Source organism: Arachis ipaensis, chromosome B9 (genome assembly GCF_059453495.1).
Source record: "Arachis ipaensis isolate K30076 ecotype BB chromosome B9, ASM5945349v1, whole genome shotgun sequence".
Lineage (NCBI taxonomy): Eukaryota > Viridiplantae > Streptophyta > Magnoliopsida > Fabales > Fabaceae > Arachis > Arachis ipaensis.
The window spans coordinates 30,541,793-30,567,344 of record NC_142444.1 but is presented as its reverse complement, the minus strand read 5'-3'; the positions used below and the strand labels follow the sequence as shown (position 1 = coordinate 30,567,344).

The 25,552-nt window shown below is 32.4% G+C and overlaps 2 protein-coding genes and 1 long non-coding RNA gene across 11 annotated transcripts; all 3 read left to right on the top strand.

Annotated features, from left to right (window-relative positions):
* The first annotated feature begins 721 nt into the window (after window positions 1-721).
* On the top strand, window positions 722-4,881 carry LOC148544164 (protein FAR1-RELATED SEQUENCE 5-like). Its single transcript, XM_088498882.1, has 6 exons — window positions 722-741; window positions 851-905; window positions 1,068-1,594; window positions 1,678-2,002; window positions 2,079-2,163; window positions 4,799-4,881. The coding sequence occupies exons 1-6, from the start codon at window positions 722-724 to the stop codon at window positions 4,879-4,881; spliced, it is 1,095 nt and encodes a 364-aa protein (XP_088355008.1).
* Window positions 4,882-11,679: 6,798 nt separating this feature from the next.
* Window positions 11,680-12,794, top strand: LOC107619464 (uncharacterized). Its single transcript, XM_021111437.2, has one exon. It carries the CDS (start codon window positions 11,718-11,720, stop codon window positions 12,348-12,350), a length of 633 nt encoding a protein of 210 aa, XP_020967096.2. The 5' UTR covers window positions 11,680-11,717; the 3' UTR covers window positions 12,351-12,794.
* Window positions 12,795-14,002: 1,208 nt separating this feature from the next.
* On the top strand, window positions 14,003-21,932 carry LOC107616739 (uncharacterized). 9 transcript variants are annotated; one of them, XR_015899100.1, is made up of 8 exons: window positions 14,005-18,451; window positions 18,759-18,931; window positions 19,659-20,171; window positions 20,620-20,697; window positions 20,784-20,932; window positions 21,050-21,125; window positions 21,255-21,398; window positions 21,472-21,932. It is a non-coding gene; the product is annotated as an uncharacterized LOC107616739 (long non-coding RNA). The 9 variants fall into 9 exon arrangements; XR_015899103.1 differs by having other exon boundaries at window positions 14,013-18,931; window positions 19,668-19,749; window positions 19,854-20,171; XR_015899102.1 differs by having other exon boundaries at window positions 14,013-18,931; window positions 19,659-19,749; window positions 19,854-20,171.
* Window positions 21,933-25,552: the final 3,620 nt, after the last annotated feature.

Here is a 25,552-nt window from a genome sequence, read left to right as displayed (position 1 = left end):
AAAAGAATAATCCTATTTGTTTTCCATTCACTAATTCAATAACGAAAAAGTTGTACATCCATATAAAAATTACATGAATGTTATCTAAGTACCTTTTACTATATGCGTTTTACACTCGTTTATTTTACACGCGCCTCATATAACGTATATAACGTAATCCTTCTTTTGCGTGATCAACCTTTTTAAACGTAAACCTTTCTCACCGTAAACCTTCTTCTTCTTCTTCTTCTTCTTCTTCTCCTTCTCCTTCTCCTTCTCCTTCTCCTTCTCCTTCTCCTTCTCCTTCTTCAACCTAATTAAATTTGTTGTTCTCCTCTGTTCGCGTTTTTCTTCTCTGGATTATGGATCTGGATTGACTTCAACATAACTAGCTTCGTCGTTCTTTCTTCTTCTTCGTTTTCTTCTTCAATCAGCACTTCTGAATTGAAACAATTAATGAATCAACTTAAATCAGTTGAATGAGTGCGATTTGGATAATTCTTCCGAAACGCATCAATTTGATGAGGTTTGGATTATTGAATTTTGAATCAAATTCAATGGAATGCAATTGCTAATTTTATTTGAATTGAATTGAATGGACTGAGGTGATCTGTATCTGAATTGAATTGAATTGATAATATGTAAATTGTAGATAGAGTTATTTCGAATTTGGTTTTGTATAATGGTTTCGTTCACTGTGAGTAACTGTTCGATTTGGTAAGTACTATAGAGTTGTTTTACCATGTCCATGTGTACGATTCGGTATGTAGAAAGGAGTTTAAAAAAAGTTAGACGAATATATTCTTTTTTGTTCCCTAAGCACTATATAATTGTTTCACCGTAATTAAGAATTCGGTTCACTATATTTAAGATTTCGGTTCACCATGCAGACCAGCTGTGTTGTGGATGAAAAATTTGTCCCAAAGGTGGGAATGATTTTCAAGACACTAGAAGAAGTTGGAAAGTTCTACAAACATTATTCCAAACTTTTCGATTTTTCTACGAAAATAAGAAACACGACTCGGGACGGAGACAAGATTAAGAATCAACTAATTGTATGCACCAGAGAGGGGAGGTGAAAATCCAAGATATCTCCAACTTTGAAGACAAACCCTTTAGCTGGGTTAAACTGTCCGACCAGAATTTACGTACACATAATGAAGGATGTTGGTCTTTGGACAATTTCTAAAGTTGTTTTGAATCACTCACATCCTTGTTGTCCAGACCAGGCTGAGATACTCAAACAACACAGGGAGCTTAGCATGTTCATGAGTCGCACCATCAAAATCCACGAGGAAGCCGGAATCAGACCAAGCAAAACTTACCAATCATTTGTGGCAGCAGCTGGCAGCCACCGTGAACTAGGTTTTATAGAAAAAGACGTCAGAAATTACATCACAAGGGAAATACGGCATATTTCCAAAGAAGACGATGCCAAAGAATTTGGGAAGTACCTAGTAAGAATGAAAGAGAAGAACAAAAATTTCTTCTTTGAGCTCAACCTTGAAGGCGATCACTGCATTAAACATGCATTCTGGGCAGATGCAAGAAGCAGGGCTGCATTTGAGTATTTCGGAGACGTGGTTTCATTTGACACCACCTATAACACAAACAGGTATTTGGTTCATTCAAATATATTTTGATGTTCAGTGCATGTATATATTTCGGTTCACCACGGTCTGCTTGTTATTTATGCAGGTACAATTTGGTTTTAGGTTCTTTTGTGGGTGTGAATCACCACGGCCAATCGACACTTCTCGAATGCGCGCTGATGAAAAATGAGGACATCCAATCATTCAAATGGCTATTTGAGTGTTGGCTACGTTGCATGGAAGAATATCAAGAGAGAAGCAAAGGAAAAAGTTTGTTAACCCAGGAAGAAGCGACATTAAGCAATGTGAATAACCTTCAAAGCCCACCACGTGTCAAAACAAGAGGTCGGCCCAAGAACAGACTTGGATCAAACCTGAAAAAAAAGATCTCAAATGTCATGAAGAAAAAGAAAAAGACAGCTCCAAGTGAGGTAAAATTGACTTGCTTTTGATTAGTTAAAAATTCAATTGTTCATTTTGCTAATATATTAATTATGTCTTTTGTAGTTGAACCTTTTAGACTCCGGATCATCGATTCAGTCAAGCTCCACTCTTTACAATGCACCAGATATGAATTATCCAAGAGAGGATTGTACAAGTTTTAGTTTTTATTAATGTAAATTTTTGTTCACCCATGAGCAAATTTCGGTTCACCATGGTTATAGTAGGGTTAATTTCTGACTGTTGTTAGTCTTTAATAAATAGTCACTTCTTTGTGAAATTATATATTGATATATGCAGTTTTTTTATTCGTCTAGTGTATTAATTTCTAAGTTGAATAATTAGAATTTATTTTGAGAAACGGGAATCAGGTGTAGTGCTAGTTACATTTTCCGTATGATTAATTAAATAAAAATTATTAAAAAATCTAAAAGAGTAACATAAATATTTTTAACTTACATTGATGGAGTTTTAAAACTCTTTCTTGGATGGATTTTCAGGGTTTAGGGTTTTAGGGGTTTAGGGTTTCTGGGTTCAGGATTCAGGGTTCAGAGTTTACGATTTAGGGTTCAGGGTTTAGGGGTTCAGGGTTCAGGGTTCAGGGTTCAGGGTTTAGGGATTCAGGGTTCAGGGTCTAGTGTTTAGGGTTCAGGATTTAGGATTTAGGGTTTAGGGTTATGTTGTTTAGGGTTTAGGGTGGTTTAGGGTTTAAGGTTTAGGGTTAGTGTTTAGGGTTTAGGGTTTAGGGTTAGGGTTTAAGGTTTAAGGTTTAAGGTTAGGGTTTTAGGGGTTTAGGAGTTTAGGGTTTAGTGTTTAGAATTTAGATTTTAGGGTTTAGTGTTTATGGTTTAGGGTTTAGGGATTCAAGATTCAGGGTTTAGAGTTTAGGGTTTAGGGGTTCAGTGTGTTTGCAACTTTCGGTTCGCCCAGTGTATTAATTTCGGTTCAGGGTTCAGGGTTCAGGGTTCAGGGTTTAGGGCTTAGGCTTTAGGGTTTAGGGTTTAGGGCTTAGGGTTTAGGTCTTAGGGTTTAAGGGTTCAGGGTTTAGAGTTTAGGGTTTATGGTTCAGGGTTTAGGGGTTTAGTGTGTTTGCAACTTTCGGTTTGTCCAGTGTATTAATTTCCGTTCACTGTGTTCTTTTGGTGTTCGTAATGTATTGATAAATATAGTGATTGCAATCACTGAGAACCTGAAATAAAACAGCAGCCAAACAGTTCCAACAGATATATAAATTAGCATCTCAGATGAGTAATCCATCTTGAATCAAATATAAATATTAACATTAACATTTACATTAATATTGACATATATACATTTGAAGTAAGCATTTTTTACTTTTTAAACAAGTTAAACAAAATATTGTTAATTACAACCAGTCAATCATAGTATATGCTATTTACTATCTAAATCCCCAGAGGTGAATTTACTATCATAGTATATGCTATTAATTTCTTCCACTATATCTTTCTTTTCTTGACTCATATCCCTATATACTGTTGCTATTGCCTTTGTTTGGCATATGCAATAATGAGTTTTCTACAAGTTTTGAAACAGAATGTGAGGATATATTTATAATACAAAATAGATGTTATTCGAATGAAAGCGGATAAATATATTTAATCTGCTTACGTTATAGTGCGGCTTCTCCTTCATTGTTGCCATTGTCTTGTTCTGTTTTGCTGTAATGAAAAATTTTGGTCAATACTTCACTCAATACATCAACAAGCACAAGCATGTATATTTTAATCAAGTCAATTAAAATGCCACAGGCCACCAAACCGAAAAACATTCATTTGCTGAACCAAACTCACAAAGGCCACTGAACCGAACAACGTTCGTGTGGTTAATAAATGGTGATCAACTTTCAATCAACAAGAATAGTATTCCTCTTTGCAAAAGAAATACTAAAGATAGTAACAACCAATTTCAAAGCTCTAGTTAAACTATCCACACTGATAAGAATAAGCATGTATATCTTAATCAAATCAACATCTTTCAAAATAAAAGTTTTTCAAATTTCATGAATTAGGTGTTCTTTCAAAATGACATTTGCAAATTAGCTTCTTTAAAAACTCTTATTAAAACTTGATATCTTTCTGTAAGTATCAAGGTTAACTACCATTCGTACTGATATCTATCCAATATAATGAGACAATTTTACAGTAGTGTGGCTTATCAAAGTGAAAGAGTTGTCTCTAATATCAATTGTCCTAAATAAAACTCATTTACATCAAGTCTCGAGATATTGTCAATTTTTCTGCTAAAATTGCTGACAAGTGTAACTCATGCTTAAAAAAATTGTAGAAAGGGAGAAAGACAAAGTTATTCAAGAGCGATACATTTGGACAATACACTATTTGCTTCTCAAAGGGATCCAAACTGAAGATTCTTACTAGCATTATATAGGACAGCCTTAAGGAAACTCATTCATGTGCAGAATCAAACATTATAAATAATGAAACAGCTAGGAAATGATTTGTTGCATGCTATCACAAAAAGAACCCACCGAACCAAACAACATTCACTTGGTGAATCAAAATTACAAAAGCCACCGAACCAATCAAATCTCAAAGCCCTAGTTACACTATCCACTAAATTGAATGAAAATAACAACAAATTTCATTCCAAGGCCTAGTTATATTGTAAAAAATACATTCACAAAAGTTCGATCTACTAAACGAAGCAAATCAATCCAGTAAACCTAAAATGCAACTAGAAGAAACGCGACATTGCAAGATTTCAAATGAATAGTAGTTTTCTCATACCTTTGGTATTCTCTGTTGCAGTTTTTGTTCGTTTCTGGTTGTTGCTTGCAAAATCTTCTCCCGATTCCTTTCCAATAGTGGTTTTCGCAGAGAACGTGATTTAAGTTTGAGTGATGTTGAGAGAGATTCGAAGAGAATGAGTCGTTTCGTGTATTGGTTTCGTGTTGAAGAAGATGTAACATTTTTTCATAATGAAGCGCAAATGAAAAAGGAGGGGTTTCATTCGTCTCTGGCGCATGTTTTCATTCGCCATTTAATGCGCCTGATTCTATTTGGGCTTGGGCCAACTTGGTTACATGGTTATATGGATGTGTAGCAACCCTGATTCAATAATTGTAGAAAAAGATAGAAAATGGAAACTAACATTTAAAATATAACAAAACAAATTCAACAATAATAATTCTTCCAATCTTTTTTAAAAAAGAAAAATTCAAATATTAGAATATTTTCCTATCCTAATTCCTATGTTTCTATTTGTCCATGTGATTCAAGTTTTTCCTTCTCTTCTTAATAATAAACTACTAATATTTTTGTTCTACCAAACTAGTTTAACTCTAAATTAATCAATTAATGGATTAGAACAAAAAAAAGAGTAGTGAAAAACAGAGCATAAGTGTTGAGAGGACTGAAAAACTGAGGAGGAAAAAAAAGAAAGAAAAAAGAGAAAAATGAAAAAGTAAAGGCAATGATCAATATTCATAAGGAAAGACAGGGAAAAGACCGAGCGACAGAGTAATGACAGTGGAAGAATAGAGAAGAGAGCTTTAGTGAGAGACAAAGACAACATAATGATTTCAAAAATAGAAAATATAGAGACAGTGAAAATGGAGCAAGACTAGGGTTTTGAGCGTCTTCATCACCACAATTTGGGCATGGGTCGTCGGCAGAAGCGTGATTCCATCATTTTAAGAGTTTTTTCAGTGATTCTGCACGAACGCTATTCTTCTTACTCGAAGAACATAAACAAGTCAGAATGATGGAGTAGAATCTGAAACTCGTGCGATTTCACGAGTTGACTCGCAATTTTAACTACCTTACGAATAATGTGCGTCTTAACAATGTGTGCTTGTATTAACGGTAGAAATTAAATCATTATACAAGAAAGATTATTATGCAAAGATTCTACTCCCTAAATTATAACGTATCAGATTAATTTTAAAAATTATTAATATCGAATACATCATTGAAAGTTCAACTTAACATTGTTGACAAATTATGTATTTAAATAAAGTGGATTTTAAAATTATCTATATGCAAGAATTGAAAAATAATTACATATTCATTCTATATCAATTAGCAAATCTAGATAAATTGTTGTAGGGGGTAAGGTTTTACGAATTTAATCAATTTATAAATAAACTACTATGAAGCATTGTGGTTTACGTGAAAAATTTAATGGGATAAAATCATTATCCAAAATTACAATTTATGAACAAACCGATGGGACAAATCTGCTACTACCAATCACGTTTTAGTGTTTTATGTGTTAGATGCTATAAAACCGTAATTGCTAGCTACTAATTATTCATTTCGATTGTTTTCAAAATTTTATTTTGGAAAGTTTTCAGAGAGAATCACAAGGATCACACATAGGTGTGGCATTGGAAGAAGATGATCGTGGTTATTGACTAGACGGTGTTGTCCACATTGCTGGAAACTCAATAAAAAAGTTAGTGTAAAAAGTTGTTCTTAGTTAATTCAAAGAAAAGTAATGATATATTATTGATTAAAGAAAGTAGATTTGGAGTGATAGTCATAAGATTGATGATAGTGTGTTATTATTCGTTAAACATGCTAGTTTTATTATCTATTAATCTTGATTCATATAATTTGAAGAAAAATAGTGAGGTTAATGATATTGTGTTTGGATATTTTAGTGAAGATTAGAAGACATTCACCAACTTTAATTTATAAAAATCAAAATTTTTTAGTTGATTATTATTGTTAGAATTTTCATTAAAATTTGATTAGGGTCAACTTTTTATTTGTTGATGCAGCGAACTAAGTGATGTATCTACACGATCGGGTCATCCCATACTTAGAGGTTGTCGGGTTGTACTACCTGGCAAGGCTGAACAACCATTGATTTAGGTTGGATGAGTCTTTGGTCAGTGCATTCATTAAGAAGAAGCATCCTGAAACGCACACCAGTTGCTGTACCAGTTGGGGTTGCTTATTGATGGCGAGGCGGTTAGCAGGTGCCTCACTGATTTTCCACAATTCATTTCTGATGAGAAGCTAGCATGAAAATGGTTTGAAGAGCTACTTGGTAATCTTCCGTCGATGACTAAACCAATAAGGTCAAGCATATGACAGTTCACTTCATATAATTCCATGAGAAGCTCAAGGTGCTCCTAACCAATGCGAGTGAAGAGAAGTGCGTATACACGCTCAGGTCTATATTATGATATTGCTCTCTACTCAGCTGTTGCGTGACAAGAATGAGAATTGGGTTCACCTTCGATGGTTGTCATTTGTGGCAAATCTAGAGAAACTAAGTTAGTATAGTTGGGGTTCGATCACTCTCGAATAGTTGTACAAATGCATGTTTTGGGTGGCCAACAAAAATGTAACCAACCTAGCCAGACCGCTGCAACTACTACAGTCATGGATATTTTAGCAGTTCCCCACACTGAGGTCGTATGGCTTCAACACATTTTTTTCCCATTGACATCCAAGTATGATTGAGTGTTTTATGTTGGCGATATTTAGATAAATGCCTTTGTGTCTCTATACGTTGAACTAATGATGGAATTGGAGATGGGTGGAATATCTGCCTACTTATATGAGAAGGAGCCGAAGGTTATTCGAATGAGGGTTGCGTTGGATAAGTTGCAGGCTCAAGATGTAAGTAGTTTCAGGTTTTAAATCATATTACATTTCATATTATGGTTTCTTTTTATGTTGTCATCTAAAAATGGTTTATTTTTTCCAATTTATGTAGAAGCCATATTCTTCAGGGGAGGTTATGGGGATAATTCACCCGAGGAAACTTGTTAAGGAGGGTTCGAGGTTAAGAAGGCGGTGACAAGCTTGACCTATTTTGTTGTGATTGAGTGGCATAAGGTGGATCAAGTCATACCCTTTCTCTACTGAAGTGAAATCCGAATCAACCAATTGCATCATTTTTCAAATTCTTTGCACTTTCTATGGTACTTGAGGTGGTCTGATAACAAGATTTTTATATTCAACTCCAGGATGGATGCTATAACTCTTGACACTAAGTACATCTTCTTCTTTATTCTGGAATGATTGGCCAATTTGAAATTTTGTTGGAACATTTGTATTGTACAATCCCTGACCCCAAAAAGTAGACTCAAACTCCTGTTGTTGCGCTATTGCCTCCAAGTTTATGATGGAAAAGTGTGGCAGGTACTGCTGTGTGGCTGAATTGCTCCTGTATCTCATCACTGTCCCCACCTTATCTTGGCAGGCTCCTCTCATTTGAATCATCTTCTCGCATTGTATTATCAATTCGATCTAATCCTCCGTCCTTCGCACCATTAGAAATCATGAAGAGAACCAACCATTGCAATCATAAGCTTGCTAAAAAAACGATTATTTCCCATGACACAAGCATCCCCATCATTGTGGTTTAAATCAACTGTAAAAGATGGAGATACCACTAACACCAGCACCAGTATGACTACAGGCATTGAACTTGAAGCCCCCAATCCAACAGATTATGGATTCAGAGCTAATCCCGCAGAACTGGTGATAACATCTTCAAGCTTTGCATAAAACTCATGGTTTCTCACCTCTAGAAAGTTTTTCCAACAATGAAACAGAATTTACAGATATGTACCGAATCCTATAAAAAAGGTATCATACTTTAAAGCAGCCAACACCACGGCAATCATAATCTTGTAGAATAATTTCTTCACAGGCTTGGTTCTACACACCCCAAACATCTGTAATATACTGGTTTGAATATCTACCAAAGTATTTGTTGAATGGATAAAAATACTTAAAGGTTCTTTATTAGTAAACTTTATACTCTCTCTTTTGCTTTTCTGAATCTTTTCCCTGTGGTATACATGAGCTACGAAACTATCCTCACTTGACATTGTATTTAATCACTCTACATCACAATCACGTTTAACTAGTATTTATAGACAAAATTTCATTTATAAATCTCTATACCCTCTCAAGGATTACCAAATTCATGTAAACTGCTGTTATGTATTGCGTTTTATGTATTTACACTTTTTCTTTCGTAAATTACTACTATCTATAGCGATTTCTGTTGCTTTTTCATTTTCTCATAAAATGTGATATGTCATATAGGTTTATTTGTAAATTCATAAAATTTTATACCCTATAACAACTTATCTAGATTCAATACAAGACCGAGATATAATTATTTTTTAATTGTTGTATTTAGATAATTTTAAAACCTGCTCTATTTAAATATATATATTTTGCCCTAATATTGCATTAGTACCTACAAAATTTAATATAAAAAATTGTACTTCAAAGTTAAAATGTGACATCACATTACTTTCTCACTAAATGTGAACAATTTTAAAAGATATAATGTCAAGTTAAATGTGATGTCTAACTTGTTTTATAAACTAAACTAGGACTATGTATTTTTGAGATACAAAATACATGCTTGTTTATTTATTTATTTATTTTTTTGAATACTATGGTTTCTTAATTTACCCATGCAAGGCAATAACAGGTAGAATTGTTCATTAATTAGAAAAAATGTCAATATGCATTTCACTTTATAATTTAGTAAATACAAAGACAATGCAATTATTAATTTTTTGTTTTCATGGTATCGTTCAACTCGATAAGACATGGACTAATAATATGTTGTAAATCTGAGTTTTATTTAAGAGTTTGTCGCTGGCTAATAGATTGCTGTATACACAAGGTAAAATTCAAATCTTCGACATCTATTTAAGCAAACGAATGAACTGACTATTCGACTAATTTAAATTAGTTAAATACAATTATTAATATTAAGGCTAATTTTGTCCTAACTTATTTTTAAAAATATTTATTTGAGAACCGGAGGAGTATAATATAATTTTTGCGCTGGCTCTTGCATTCAAGTGTAAATTAATCATCTAGGTGGTTCACATGGATCAAAGTTGTATAAGAGGAATCAATCTCCTTTCATTTCTATTTTCAAGAATAACAATGTTTCATAAACACTATAAATTAATCACTATATATTTATATAAATTTATACATATTATTTTATATATTTTAATAAAATATCAATTATATTAAAAAAAATCAAAATATTTACAGTAAAATAATTAATCATTTTACAAAATAATCAAACATTTTATAAGTATAAAAATTAGTCACATTTTATTTTAATAATTTTATTCATATTTTAATTATAAATGTAAATATAATTTTGAGCCTAAGTACCAAAAACTTGTTGTATGATCCTTTTTTTTTTTTTTCCACCAGTAAAACCTATAATCTAATTTTTCTTCGGGTTATCCGCCAGCTGTCTAACACACTGAGTCTCTGACTAATTCGAACTTGACTTGTGTAGTTGTGTGGCCCATCTGTATGGTTGTACTTATATCCTAACGGGGATACCCTAAAATCCTAAATCATAATGTCTAAGTCTAACTACTCGTACCCTAAACTCTATGCCACACGTTTCCTTAGCATCTAGCACTATTAATACCTTAGCTAGAGAGAAATTCTGGTTTAAATTTAGAAAGTTGAAGTTTAGAATATACAACCTTTTTTGTTAATGAAAATTTAGAATAGTGATAAATTAAATTTTATGTATAAGTTAATGAAATTAGTTTTATGTTTATGAAAGATAATTTAAACTTTGTGTAAAAAAATCTGAAAATTAATTTTATTCATTGGTTAATATCTTAACATTTCAAACTTTAATTCATGGATAAAATTAATAGCTTATTCATTTTTAGTAAGTATAAAATTAATTTTATTCATTTATCAATAAATTTATGGACGTTTTGAGTTTTTCACGAACAAAAAAACAAAAAGTTTTCTATAGTAATTGTGACCCAAATTTTTGTTAGGATCTACACATCATTAGCATACAAATACAAATATCACTTAAAATCTAGGGGTGAGCACGGGTCGGTTTGGTTTGGATTTATGGTAAAATTAGAATCGAACCGATCAAAATATAATTGGTTCGGTTTGGTTCGGATTTGTATTTTTTTATATATGTATCCGAATCAAACCAAACCGATTAAGAACGAATTGGTTCGGTTCGGGTAATTGGGTACCCGATGATTTTGAAATTCATAAAGAAAAACTAAATTTTTATCTTAAAAATTCAACAAGTACAATAAACATGTAACATCAATAGAAATAATCCAAACATGTTAAACATCAAATACATTAAAAACTGAACTCATTAAAATCCAAACATATTAATAATGAATAATCATTGTCTAATGAAAAAGTCATATATATTTTTTTATTTTTTTATTTAATTAATATATGATCGAGTTCACGGGTTGGTTCGGGTTCCGCATCTCCAAAATCGATACCCGAACCAATCACTAACAAAAGCCATCGATTTGGTTCGAATTAGACTCGATTACCCGTTGGTTTAAGAACCAATTTAATTGGTTCGGTTCGGGTTCGGACGGATAATCGGGTACCCGCTACCCGTGCTCACCCTATTAAAATCAAAAGGAGAAAAATAATTTAATCAAATTTAGGATAAATCATACTAACTTATTGTCAATTTTTTTAATAGATTATATGTAATTTTCAATTTATTTTCCTCTAAAATTTTTATTGCAATCTTCATTTTATTGTGAAATAATTTTTAGTTCCTTCTTAAAATTTAACCTAATTCCACCCCTACTTATCTCTATACCGTACATAATCGTAGCACCATCAAATTTATTGTAACTTAATATTGCGCGAGCTACCGATTACGCGCATTTATGAATGACAATGGCATCTAAGCAAGTTAATGGGACATAGTAAGGGCAATGCCATTGATTCAAAACTATATATTAACCTCTATATCTCCCTTGAAATAATCAAACACCAAAACGTAGCAAACAACCAAAAAAAGATAATAATGTCTCTAGTGACCGAAGAGATCAAGGCCAAATCAGAGGTGTACCGAGGAGATGAACTGTGCCAAGAGAAAACACAGCTTCTCCTGAAGGAAGTAGGGTTACCCAATGGGTTACTTCCATTGAAGGACATGGAGGAGTGTGGGTACGAAAAGGAGAGTGGGTTCGTGTGGCTGAAGCAGAAAAAGAGCTCAACACACAAGTTCGAGAAGATTGGGAAGCTTGTGAGTTATGCCCCTGAGGTCACTGCGTATGTTGAGGTTGGGAAGATCAAGAAGCTCACTGGTGTCAAGACCAAGGAGCTTCTTCTTTGGCTCACACTCACTGATATCTATGTCGATAACCCACCGACCGGAAAGATCACTTTCCAGATCTCGTCAGGGCTATCCCGGTCATTTCCGGCTTCCGCCTTCGAAGTCGAAGAGAAAGTTAAGGAGGAGAAGAAGGAGAAGGGGAGTGAAGTTAAAGAAGGAGCTGCCGCTGCTGCTGCTGCTGCAACTGCTGTTCAAGTCAAAGAGGTTTGATTTGATGATTTAAAATGATGGTGCTAATTAAGTTCTAGTTATGATTATTAGATACGGTGTTGGATTCAATAAGTTGCTGGTTAACTACTTACTATCTTTGTTTTAGTAATTTAAAGTTCTTTCTAAATCTTGATTAGTTAGTTATAAGCTGTGTGTGAGAACCGATGTGCCTTGTAATGCAGCTATATTTATATAAGAGAAAGTCTAGGGCCAGCAACTTTTGTGTTTTGTGGCCAGCACTTAACCATCAAAAGAAAAGTGAGTGATCTCTCATCATTGGATGTAATCTCACACCATTAAAATTTAAAAACACTATTGATGACCAATTGATAGTTACAAAACACAAAAGTTGCTGGCCCTAGCACTCCTCTGTAATTTAAGGAAGAATCGTATGATTGATGGTTCTCATGCTCTGGAATAAAAGAAATCTAATTTACTATCTAATATTGCTTTTGATTGGAAGCTAAGAAGTAAAAGTAAAGTTCATTGCTTGATAAATTTGATATGTAATTTTCTATAAAAAAATTCTTAAAAATTTAAATTATCCTCTAATTTATTAAATAAACACTTTGTTTTTTTATTTATATTTAAATATTTACTCACTTAAAAATTAGAAAAAAAACTATAATTTATAATTTAATATAATATAATTTATGACTTTCAGTCGTCATTATCTTAAACATTATTTACAAATTTCACTTTATTTTTTCCTCAGGCAAACAGAGTCATACTTAAATATTCTAGGGACTGATTTTAAATTTAACCTTTAATGATTAAGCAGGTTCTATAAGTATTTCTTTTTTTATAAACAAATTAATTTTTAATATAACGAAAGAGTGAACTTTTATTTTTGAAATATGTAGCAATACATAATTCTAATAAGAATGTTTATTAAAAGTATTTTGATTACTTGGAGCTTATAACTATTTTAAAAAAGAGGAAAGTATCGTTTTTATTCCAAACGTTTGTGATAAATTCTATTTGTGTTTCTAACGTTTAAATCGTCCTATTTGTATCCCTAACGTTTGTAAAAGTGATTCAATGTTATCCTGCCGTCAATTACACATCATGAGCGCTTTAGTTTGAGTTCTAAAAATCTCTTCTTGAAGTTAGAATACAAATGTCTGTGATAGAATCGATGATATACTCCGAAAAATAGCTCATCAAATGTTGAAACTAATTCCTACAATATTTACATAATTCACTTTTTTAGGGACATAATTGAATATAAACACAAATAGTGTGTATAATATTAAAATCGAACACATTCAATTGAGACCTAATTGAGAATGGATACATCCAAGTGTGAATAATTGAAAAATATAATCTGATTGGTTAGTATAATTGATAGTAGGATAACATTGAATTACTTTTATAAACGTTAAGGATACAAATAGAACGATTTAAACGTTAGGGACACAAATAGGACTTACCCCAAACGTTGGGGACAAAAACGATACTTTCCTCTTTAAAGAATCTAAAAATTTTAAGTTATAGAAATAAATATATAACATATAAAAATAAATTTTTTTTGACATAAACATATCGAAGTATATATATTAAATAATATAAAAATATTAAATATTCAATAATCTTTTATTATTCATATTAGTATATCATCTATATTTAAAATTTAATATTAAATGTTAAATACATATAATAATTGATACGAAACGTAATCTAGAGTAAGATGAAAAATTAAAGAAAGGGACTCATTTATCTCAATTTGATTTCTTGATGCAATAGTTAAGAAAATCACTCTACCTCTTCTATTCACATCCAAGTTTCTCAAAGAAATTTTCATTCATCAAAATTAAGAAAAAAAAAGTAGCTATCAGATTTTAGAGAATTTTTATACCTCTTAAGTTTAAAATCCTAACTCACAAGTTTACTAAAATAAAAATGGGTCAAATCATAACTAGGCCTATAACAAACAAAACAAACTAAAATAAAATAAATATAAAATAAATACTAAGAAAGTAATGCATATTTAATTCATCTTGACTAACGAGAGTTTTCAACTCATTTTGTAAATAGTACGACATTTGACTTTTCATAATCGTTAATCATTGTCTTGCCCAATTCTTGATGCATCTCCTGAACAAGTAATTTAGTCATGTTTGCAAAGTCTTCTTTTATTCTCTTAGTTGTTGCTCTTGTAATTGGACCAATTGGCATATGACAGTTCTCAATTTGTCCCACGTACAGAGCTCATATCATTCCCTCTCTCCTGAAAAAGATTCGTCCTCGAATCTGCATCCAAATTAAAAGGAAATAGGTCAGAGAGATTAAAAGTAGCTAACACATTATACTCACCTGGAAAGTCAATCTTGTAAGCATTGTTATTGATCCTTTCGAGCACCTGAAATGGACCATCACCCCTAGGGTCTAACTTGGATTTTCTTTGAGTAGGAAACTTCTCCTTTCTCAAAAGAACCCATACCCAATCACCAGGTTCAAAGACAAGTAGTCGTCAATCTTTATTCACCCTTTGAGCTGTCGACCTGTTTTTCTTTTCAAGCAACTCACATACTTTCACGTGCATTTCTTTAACCTTTTTAGCTTTGCTATTTGCATCCAAGCTAACAAGATCACTCAAACACAAAGGTAATAAGTTCAAGATAGTTAAGGGATTAAAATCATACACAAGTTCAAAAAAAGAAAAACCTGTTGATGAATGAATGTTTCTATTATAAGCAAACTAATAAAAGCTAAACAATCTTCCCAAGTTTTTAAATTTTTAACAATAATAGTACGTAATAAGGTCCCTAATATTCTATTTACTAGTTCAGTTTGACCATCAATCTAAGAATGACAAGTAGTAGAGTATAATAATTTTGTGCCTAATTTACTCCATAAAACTTCCAAAAATGATTCAAAAGTTTTACGTCACGATAAAAAATAATAGTTTGGGGAACACCATCCAAGCGCACAATCTTTCTAAAAAACAGATCAGTAATATTTGTTACATCATCAGTTTTATGGCATGCAATGAAATGAGCCATTTTACTAAACTTGTCAACCACAACAAAAATGCTATCTTTATTTTTCTTAGTTCGAGGCAAACTAAACACAAAATCCATGAAAATATCAACTCACAAATGCATAGGAACAAGTAAGGGGGTATACAAACCATGTAGTAAAGATTTAGATTTAGCCTGTTGACATGCAATACACTTAGCACAAATTTTTTTAAAATCTCTATGCATATGTGGTCAATAAAATGTTCAGATAATACATTCAATCTCTTATGCACACCAAAATGATTCATCAAACCCCATTATGTGATTCCAGAACAAGCAAGTCCCTCATTGTACAAGCAGACACACAAATTCTATTACCACGAAAAAAAAAATTTCATGTCTATAAAATTTGTTAAATGCACCATGTTCACAAGAAGTATAAATAGCAGAAAAGTCAGAATCAGTTACATACAACTCCTTTAAAAACTCAAATTCTAACAACTTACAAGTAAGTGTAATAATCAAAGCATACCTCCGAGATAAAGCATCAACAACGACATTCTCTTTACCTTATTTAAAGACAATCACATATGAAAATGTTTTAATGAATTTCACCCATTTAGCATGTCTTTTATCAAGCTTATCTTGTCCTTTTAAGTGCATCAAAGATTCATCATGATCCGTGTGAATCACAAACTCTTTAAGTAAGAGGTAGTGTTGCCAAACCTCCAAAGCCCGAACCAAAGCATATAATTCTTTGTCATAAGTTAAATATTTGCGCTGAGCTAAATTTAACTTTTCACTAAAAAAGGTAATAGCTCATTTTTCCTGCATCAAAATAGCACATATACTAATCCAAGAAGCATCACATTCAATTACAAAGATTTTATCAAAGTTAGGTAAAACAAGAATAGGTGCATAACACAAACAATCTTTTAAGGTATGAAATGCAATTTCTTGTTTTTTTTCCCATTTAAATCCAACATCTTTTTTGATAACCTCTGTGAAAGGCACAGCAATGATAGAAATTTTTTTTTTTTATAAATCTCCTATAAAACCCAACTAACCCATAAAAACTTCTTACCTCAGAAGCATTCTTAGGCGTTAGCCATTCACGAATAGTCTTTTCCTTTTTCTCATCAACCTCAATTTCACTCGCACTCACAACAAAATCAAGAAACACAACTCGATCAATACAAAATGTGCACTTTTTAAGATTGGCATATAATTTTTTCGAAACACTTCCAAAATAGCTAAAACATGTGACAAATAGTCATCCAAACAAGTGTTATAAATGAAAAAATTATCAAAATAGACAATAACAAATTTACTAAAAAATTCTAGCAAAACATAGTTCATTAGACGCATAAAAGTACTAGGTACATTAGTTAGCCTAGAAGACATTACTAACCACTCATATAACTCATGTGTTGTTTTAAATTCAGTCTTTCATTCATCCCCTGATTTCATTCTAATTTGATGATACCCACTTTTCAAATCAATTTTAGTGAATATGCATGCACCATATAACTCATCAAGCATGTCATCTAACCTAGGGATAGGATAACGATACTTTACTATAACATCCTCACTATTAGAATGTCACGCTTCCGGCTACGTCACTCTGATAGCAAGAAGTATTACAACTACTTTATATACTTAATATTAAAATAGGAGCCTTTGACTCGACACTGTATTGCTAATTTCTTTGAAAACCGAAAAAATACTTTAACTTGAAAACAAACTAGCATATATTTATATACAAGACTTCTTACATAAGTAGCTTATAAATATAATATACAAATAAAACACACAACTCCTATCCCTCTTACAATATTATAATAATAAGAGCGAAGGAAAAATCTATAACATATGTATACAAACAGAAACAACATATCTAAGTACTTAACTAAAACACCACAAGCTTCTTCGTCCGTCCTGAAAAGATAAAGCTGTAGAGGATTTTGAAAAATTGTTATAAGAAGATATTTTAAATAAAACTATTTTCAGTCACAACGAATGTCAGTTCATTATCCAAATTTAAATCTTATATTTTTCTTATAAAATTTCACACAAAACAATACTCCATACATTGCATCGCTTACTAAAAAAACATTTTAAACAAACTTATCACTGATCCAATCTTTCTCAGCCTCCGACCCAATTCAAATCAACCACCATCAAAACTCAAAATAGAAATCAATCACAAGCACAAACAAAATATAAGGCAAATATATTTAAAGAATAGTTACAGCAAGTATTCACAGTTACTAGTTAAACAGAATTCAGCAGATAGGCAAACCAAGATACTTAAGCATACACAAACAAAGAAAATAAAGGCAATTATGATGTATGCCTGTCCTACGGCTAATGAGCTCATTCGTCAGTTATATAGCCAAACCCGACATGTCTGCACTACTACGTTTTAAGCATTTGGTAACATTTATTGGTTAACATTTATTAAAGTGTTAGTGATTATTACAAAATTATATATAAAGTAACATTTATAATGAAATGTTAGTAAATATATATAATTTTTTTAAAAATTTTTTAAAATGTTACCTATTCCAATCCTGGAAATCAAAATCGGAGACTACCCTAATTGCTGGGACGGAAGAAACATCAGGGAACCTGCTCCAAATCGCGTTCTTCTTCACACTATCACTCTCAATCTCTGCTTCGCACTCTCGCTCTCAATCTCACTGGCGCTCTCGATCGTGCTCCTTCTCTGCTTCGCACTCTCGCTCTCAATCTCACTGGCGCTCTCACTGGTGCTCTCGATGGTGCTCGTTCTCTGCTTCGCACTCTCGCTCTCAATCTCACTGGCGCTCTCGATCGTGCTCCTCCGCTCCTTGAATCTCTCTCGTTTCAACAAATTCTAGGGTTGGGTTTGTTATTCTCTGTTTTGAGTTGAGTCTAATGGAGGAGGAGAAGAACCTCCTTTCGTGTTCTTTCTTCTCTAATTTTCACTGCTTCATTATTATTCTTTGCAATCTTCTTAAGCGTTTTTGTATATATTTGTTAAGATTTATTGGCCATGAATTGATTTAATTCCTAATGTTAAGATCTGCTTAATTCAATTCCGAGAATCCCGAAGAGGACACTGGTGATTTCAGAATTGCATCTCCAGCTGCTAAGGTGCTCCTTTTTCTTTCCTCGCTTCATTTCTGAAATTCATTTAGTTATCCTAGCAATATTTTGCACTAGAAAGCAAAGTGTTAGTAGTTAGTAACTAGAACGAGGGAAGCAAGACTTGGATATAATGTGACATGTTACGACTATTGTGATAAGATATTGTCAAGCCTGTTTTGTTTCTGTTTCTATTTAGGTTTGTAAACTTAACTAGTTAACTAACCAGTTTTGAGTTTTTGCTATAGAGATAGCAATGACATGAATAATGTTCAGCTAAATGATGATGTTCTTGGTCTGATTGTGTTCAAATCAGACCTCCATGACCCTTCTTCATCTCTTGCTTCATGGAAAGATGATTCAAGTGCTTGTTCATGGAACCGGGTTCAATGCAATCCAGCAACAGGAAGAGTCACTAAGATCAATCTTGCTGGGTTGGAATTATCTGGAAGAATTGGAAAAGGCCTTGAGAAATTGCAGCATCTAATGGTATTGTCTCTTTCTCATAAAAAATGATTAATTGCTTCTATTTGTTTTATCGTCTGATCTAATTAGAAGTTTGCTTTTATTTACTTTATTGTAAACTGCAATCAAAAGCCAAGAACCAATAGTATAATTGGTTACATTGATGCAAAAGGGTTGTTGATAACCTAATGAGAATATAAAATGTCTCAATTAGCTAGAAGGCTTAAAGTAGCTCTTTAATGAAAATCAAATCATGTTTTCAATTAGTAAGATTTGAAGAAATATCTCAATAAAATTTCTCTGTATACATTTTCATGGCATTTTGGATGAAAATAAAACTTCCTTTAGTTCTATTAAATCAATTAATTCTTTTGGAGTAGGTTATTGTTTTCTCAATCAATTGTGATTAGATTTTGTAGCTCATTCTCTTGTGGTGCAGATTTATGTCATTTAACGTTAAAGTACATTTTCCATAACTTACCATGCAAGATTCTGTATTATACAAATGATGGAGAATTTTCTTGCAAATAAATTCTGTTAAACTAATACAACTAAGGCTGAAAGTAGTTTAACCATGTAAGCACAAGAATATTGCTAATCACATAGATATACATATCATAAATTACTAAAACAATTTATGCTATACTTGAATGCATGTCTCATGCAATTATTTATTCAACTGCACTGGCAAGGACATGCTTGATTGAAGGAAATTAAAGAAGAAACCTGCTTTTGAGTTCAGGTGTTTCAGTTGTTTCAGGTGTTTCAGTTCACTTTGTTCTACCTTAATGGATGCCAAATTTTGACTTCAATACGTGATCTGTTTAAGTTGTGTTTATGAGGTAAATTTTTTAACATTTTCATTTGCTGATATTGTATTATTTCATTCGAAAAGGAGAAAAAAGAATTGGCTATTTTAGGTGATAATATAACATCTCCTGCCCAGTCAAGTTTTCAGTACAATATCTGCACATGGAAAACTTGCAAGATTTGGATATGCCTAATCCTTCAGTAAAAAACTTGTGTGAGCCTGTATATACCATGACTTTGTGCAGTTTTTGTTCCTTTTTAAGCTTAACGGTGTTTGTTGCGCCTCCGTGTCCCGTTCTTATTTCCCTCCATTACTGATTTGCCTTTGAGGTGCTATAAATGGCAATTCCATAACGGAAGCTCAACAAATTATAGGAGAATCTACACAGATTATAAGGGGAATCCTGATAAAAACCCATTACTCATCAACACAAGAAGTAACAATCTTCCTTTAGTGAGTTTTCTCTCTATCTTTCAAATATTCATTTCAATTTCTATGCTTTGTTCCACTAGAAATAAGTTTACTTCACGGCACGGTCACAATCTGATGAGCTTTATAGTTTGCCCTTTTTCTTTCTTACTCATGCTAAAAAGATGTATGTTTTATTTTTATTTTTATTTTGAAGAGCTAGAAGGGTCTCTTGTTGGATTTTCGCTCTCAAGTTTTGTATACAACTTATCTGTTTGTAGACATAAGTTTTAGACTTGAGTTCTGTTGGGTTTGAATCTTTCTTGTGTTTTAGACTGTAATAAGTGTAAGTACTGGCATAGAAATTACATTTTCAGTCATGAATTAAGAAGTTGATTATTAAAAGGCTTATTTGATTCTCTTTCCTTTTTTCCTCCCCCCCTGATTACACCCTGCATCGATGACATGAGTCCGTTTTGTTGCTGTTGTGTAGACAGATTTACTGAATATTGCATACTGAAAATTTGCTACAACGGCAACTACGGCACAGACATTGTCAACCATGGCAGTTGTAAGTTCATTGAGTTCCCATAGGGCATCCTAAGTTTTTGCAATAAGGTGCTGATCTTAGGACTAATGTTGTTTGTTTCGATCCAGGGTGCCGAAAACATGGGTAATGTTAAAAGGCAGTTGGTACAGCTGTTTGAGGTATCTCTACGAGCAACCGTACCTAGCGAGACAGATGTAGCACCATTAGTTGATGCTTGCATTACAAAATCTGGTGTAAGATTTGGCGATTACTAATGGTGAGTTGAAAGTTGAAACATTTTCCCGCCAGTCAACATATACCTGAGGCTGTAATAGCATTGTTTATCACCATTGTAAACCACTAACTTTTATTAATAATGTTTTTTCCTTGACAGTAATAATGCAATGGGTTTATGGTCTAAGATAAAAGGAAAGCAGACAGAGTTTAGGGATCCTACTGCTGTTGGGCAGGTATAACATGTGAAGTTTCTTTTACTTCTTCCTGCTTCACCAGTGTTTATTTTCTTTTAAATTCTCATATGAATTATTGATTTATGAATAAGACTCTGACTTTTTTGTGTCAAATGATACTGTGTGTAGGCCATAATGAAGAATCTTCCCCCTTCTGATATGCCTTAGTCATACTAATAACCAAATTGACGTTTATGGCACATTTGAGGGTTCTTGGTTTTGGTGATTGCTGCTTTGGGGAATGAGATCACTGAGTTGAAAACCCTGCCAGAGGTAAGGCACCTAAGAGTATAAGAGTTCTTTCGATGTATTCTTTGACATTGTGAAATGTGATGGCATGGCACAGGACACAACATCTTTGGAGGAAAAGAAGGTTGGAGTAAAGGGGCTGGGGGAAGAAGAAAACGGACTAGTCAGAGCACTTTGTTTGGAAGGATGACATGAAACAGTGAGTATGCTGTTTATGTTCCTAAGCAGGTGAGAATATGCTACTTAGTGGGAGTCAAGTATAGGAGAAGGGAGCAGTGATGGACACCGCAGAGTGAAAACACCAGCATTTTGTGATGGTGAAATTAAGGACCATGTGTTTTGGCCGAAGCTCCTTCAAGTTTAGAAAGAAGTTTGGAACCATTTGGTTAGCATTGAATATTTGTTCTCTTGTGTGATTGGTAAAATATTTGTATCACTTTTTTTTTTCTTATATATATTTATATGGAATGTTGTAGAGTTTAAATGCTATAAGTATTTTTTTTTATTATTTTATTTGTATCACGAAGCAAATTTGTATAATGATTATTGATTAATAAAAGAGGCTATAAAAATTTTATTTTGTGAATTTGTGAATTTAATGAAATATTTTATGTTGTAGTAATTAATTTTAGTATATTTATATTGTGTATAATATAAAATATTAAATAGTATAATATAACTAAAAAAATGTTACTAAAGATCTTTTGTAACATTTTTTAAATGTTACAAAAAATATCTATGGTAACATTTTTTTAAGTGTTACAAAATATATCTATTGTAACATTTCTTTAAGTGTTACTAAGAAAGGTCTATTGTAACATTTCTCATAATATTACTATAGAAGATCTATTGTAACATTTTTACCAAATGTTATTAAATATTTAAAAAAATGTTAGTAAAACTCTTTAGTAACATAGGGTATATTTAACATTTGTTAAAATATTACTAATATACATAGGTAACATTTTAATATGATTTGGTAACATTTTTTAAATGTTAGTAAAAGTCAATTATGTAGTAGTGCTGGTAGCTAACCTGGACACTGTCTCTCTGTTGCGCATTAATAACATTAGAGGGAATGCGTGTCTTGTCACCGTTAGAGGGATTATGTGTCCTATCACCATTAGAGGGATTATGTGCACTGTCACCCTTACAATCAGAGAAAAAACACAGACATACTTGTCATCAATCAACCAAAATAAACTCCAATCTTCTCAAATCATTCTATCATAATTCAGAAACCAAAATAAAAAAATCAGTTCAATAATAACCAACTCAACAAAATTAAATCAACAAATTAGAATAATCATCTTCTTCAATAATTCAATAAATCAATCAAATAAATAACCACGTCCATCCAAACAATTCAATTCAATTCATAAGACTCATGTAATCATAAAAAACACCTCTACCTTAGCTCGTCGAAACCCTCAAAATCAAATGTACCTAAAAATCTTATTTCTCTTGTCCAGTAACAGCGGTAGAAAGTTTCGGTAGTAACACAGCCGCTTGTTGTTACACGCAACAGCGTCATCATCACCTCCACTCTTCCGATCAGCCTCAAACAGTAACGGTGACAGCTCCTGACGGCAACGCTCCTCACGACTGTGGCAACGGAAGGCTCAATGGCTCCCTCCAGCGACTTCTTCCAAACAAAAATAACGTCAACGTGAAGAATATGAAGATATGAACACTTTTATTGGATTAAATTTTTTATTAGAGTTGCAGAGCTCAAGAAATCAAATTCCGAAAGTTGGAGGTTTCATAGTTTCTCATTCTCTCTCTCACGGCCTTTCTTTCTTTTTCTTTCTTAATGAAAACTTTGGACAATTGCACTCATTAAAAGTAAAGGACTATAGCTATATAAATACAGCATCACTAAACAAGAAAATTTTCAAAAAACGAGGTTTCAGTAACATGATCAAGGAAACCATAATAAAGACCCTTAATTTCACTAACGGCTCTTTGTTTCTTTTATTTCTTTCCTTAGTTCGTTGAATGAGAAGGGAATGAAGTGATGATGAGGAGGTGTCATAAGGGGCCGCGTGTCATGTTAAAAGAGTATTGAGTCAGCACTTTAAAATATAAATATTTTAAATAAATAATTATAAAAATTAAATATATTAAAATACAAGTAATAATATATATGAATTACTAATAAAAATGATATTAGTAATATAAAAATAAAAAATATATAATGAAACATTAGTAAAGCTGCTAGGTTTACTAAAAAATACCAATATTTACTCATATCGGCGGATATCGAATTCGATAATAATATTATTAACGATACTTTATTTTTAAATTAAAAATATCAATTACTCAAATTAAAATATACATATAATTTTCATTACTTATAAATTACTAGAATTATAGTTTTAATTATGTAAAATATTTTATTATAACAAAAATATATATAAGAATATAAATTTAATTGAATTCAAATAGTTATAAAATTAATTTAATTATTTTTAATAAAATAATTTTTAAAAATAAGGAACTCCAATTAATAAAATAAATTATAATTTATTTATATTTAAATTTTTAAAAATGTGGGTCGTTATATTTACCGTAATCTTACTGATTGCATGACAATCCACACACATCTGCCAAGTACTATTATTCTTTGAAACCAACAAAATTGGTATAACACATGGGTTCATACTCTCCCTAATGTATATGATCTTTGGCTAATAACTTCTCCACTTGCTTTTGAAGCTCTTTTGTCTGCTCAGGATTACTCCTACAGGCTGGTCTATTAGAAATGTTAGCACCAGAAATAAAATTAATTTGGTACTCAATCTCTCGTAATAAAATTAATTTGGTACTCAAATCACATGGCATGTCAGTAGAAAAGACATCTGCAAATTTCTGCAACATAAAAACAAAGCTATTTGACAAATTTGAGTTAAGTTGAGTATCAGAGAATAAAGTATCCCTAAATCAAACCAAAAACAAAACTTTCTTGCCTATGAAAACACTCTTTAAATTTTTCACTTTTGCAAACAAACACAATTTACTCTTAACTCTCTCGTTTTTTTCTATATGCGCACTATTCTCATGACATATACTATTTTCTTTCTTTTCACTCACCTTTGGGCCTTTTACTATATTCTTTTCTCTCATAGCCTCTTTTCTCTCTGATTTTTCTGTGATCTCACATTCTATTTTCTCTTTGGTAGTCTGTTAAAGTTTCAACTAGTCAAGATAAACCTCCTTAGATGATTATGGAACAAGAGTGATTTTACAACCATTAAAATCAAAGGAGAACCGATTCGTGTAACTATCATAGAATGCTCAACGATTGAACTACTAAGATCTCCCCAGTAATAAATGAGAAGCTTGCATTGGCACTACATCACACAATACCTCATCAACATATTTACCAATAGAGAATGCAATTGTCACCTGCTTGTCAACTTTGATCTCACTACTGTCATTCAATCATTGCAACATATATGGTTTAGGATGGCAAATAATGCACCACTATTTCGTGGTACATTTTATGCTGAATTGAGTAGATTTTATCAACTTTTTTCACATTCATTCAATGAAATAGCATGGCTTTGTAATTCTCTCTTAATTTGTGCTTAAGTGTGAAAACATACTTTTTAGGCCTTTAATTTGCTAATTTTAATTCACATTTGATTCCACTAGATGCCTTGATGTGTTTGTTAGTTAATTCAGGTTGAAAAGGCTAGGAATTGATCAAAGGAGTGAAGAGAAAAGCATGCAAAGTGGAGAACTCATGGAAAATCAAGGATTTGGAGTTCATTCATCGACGCGCACGCGTGAATATGAAGTCGCATGGCGACGCGTACGCATGACATGACGCGTACGCGTGGGAAGTAAAAATGCCAAATGACGCATACGCGTGACCCATGCGTACGCGTCGCAGCCTGCACATGTCCTCATTAAAGTGAATTCCCTGGGGGTGATTTCTGAGCTTCCCAAGCCCAAATCCAACTCATTTTCTGAGCCTATTACATGCAGAATTCAAGAGGACTAAAGGGGGGAGCACGTAGTTTAGTTTTTCATGATGCTTTAGTTAGTTTCTAGAGAGAGAGGCTCTCTCTTCTCTCTAGAATTAGGTTAGATGTACATTAGGATTTCTTAGATCTAGGTTTAATTCATGCTTTGATTTACTTTTCCTTTATAAATTCTTGTTCCTTTACCTT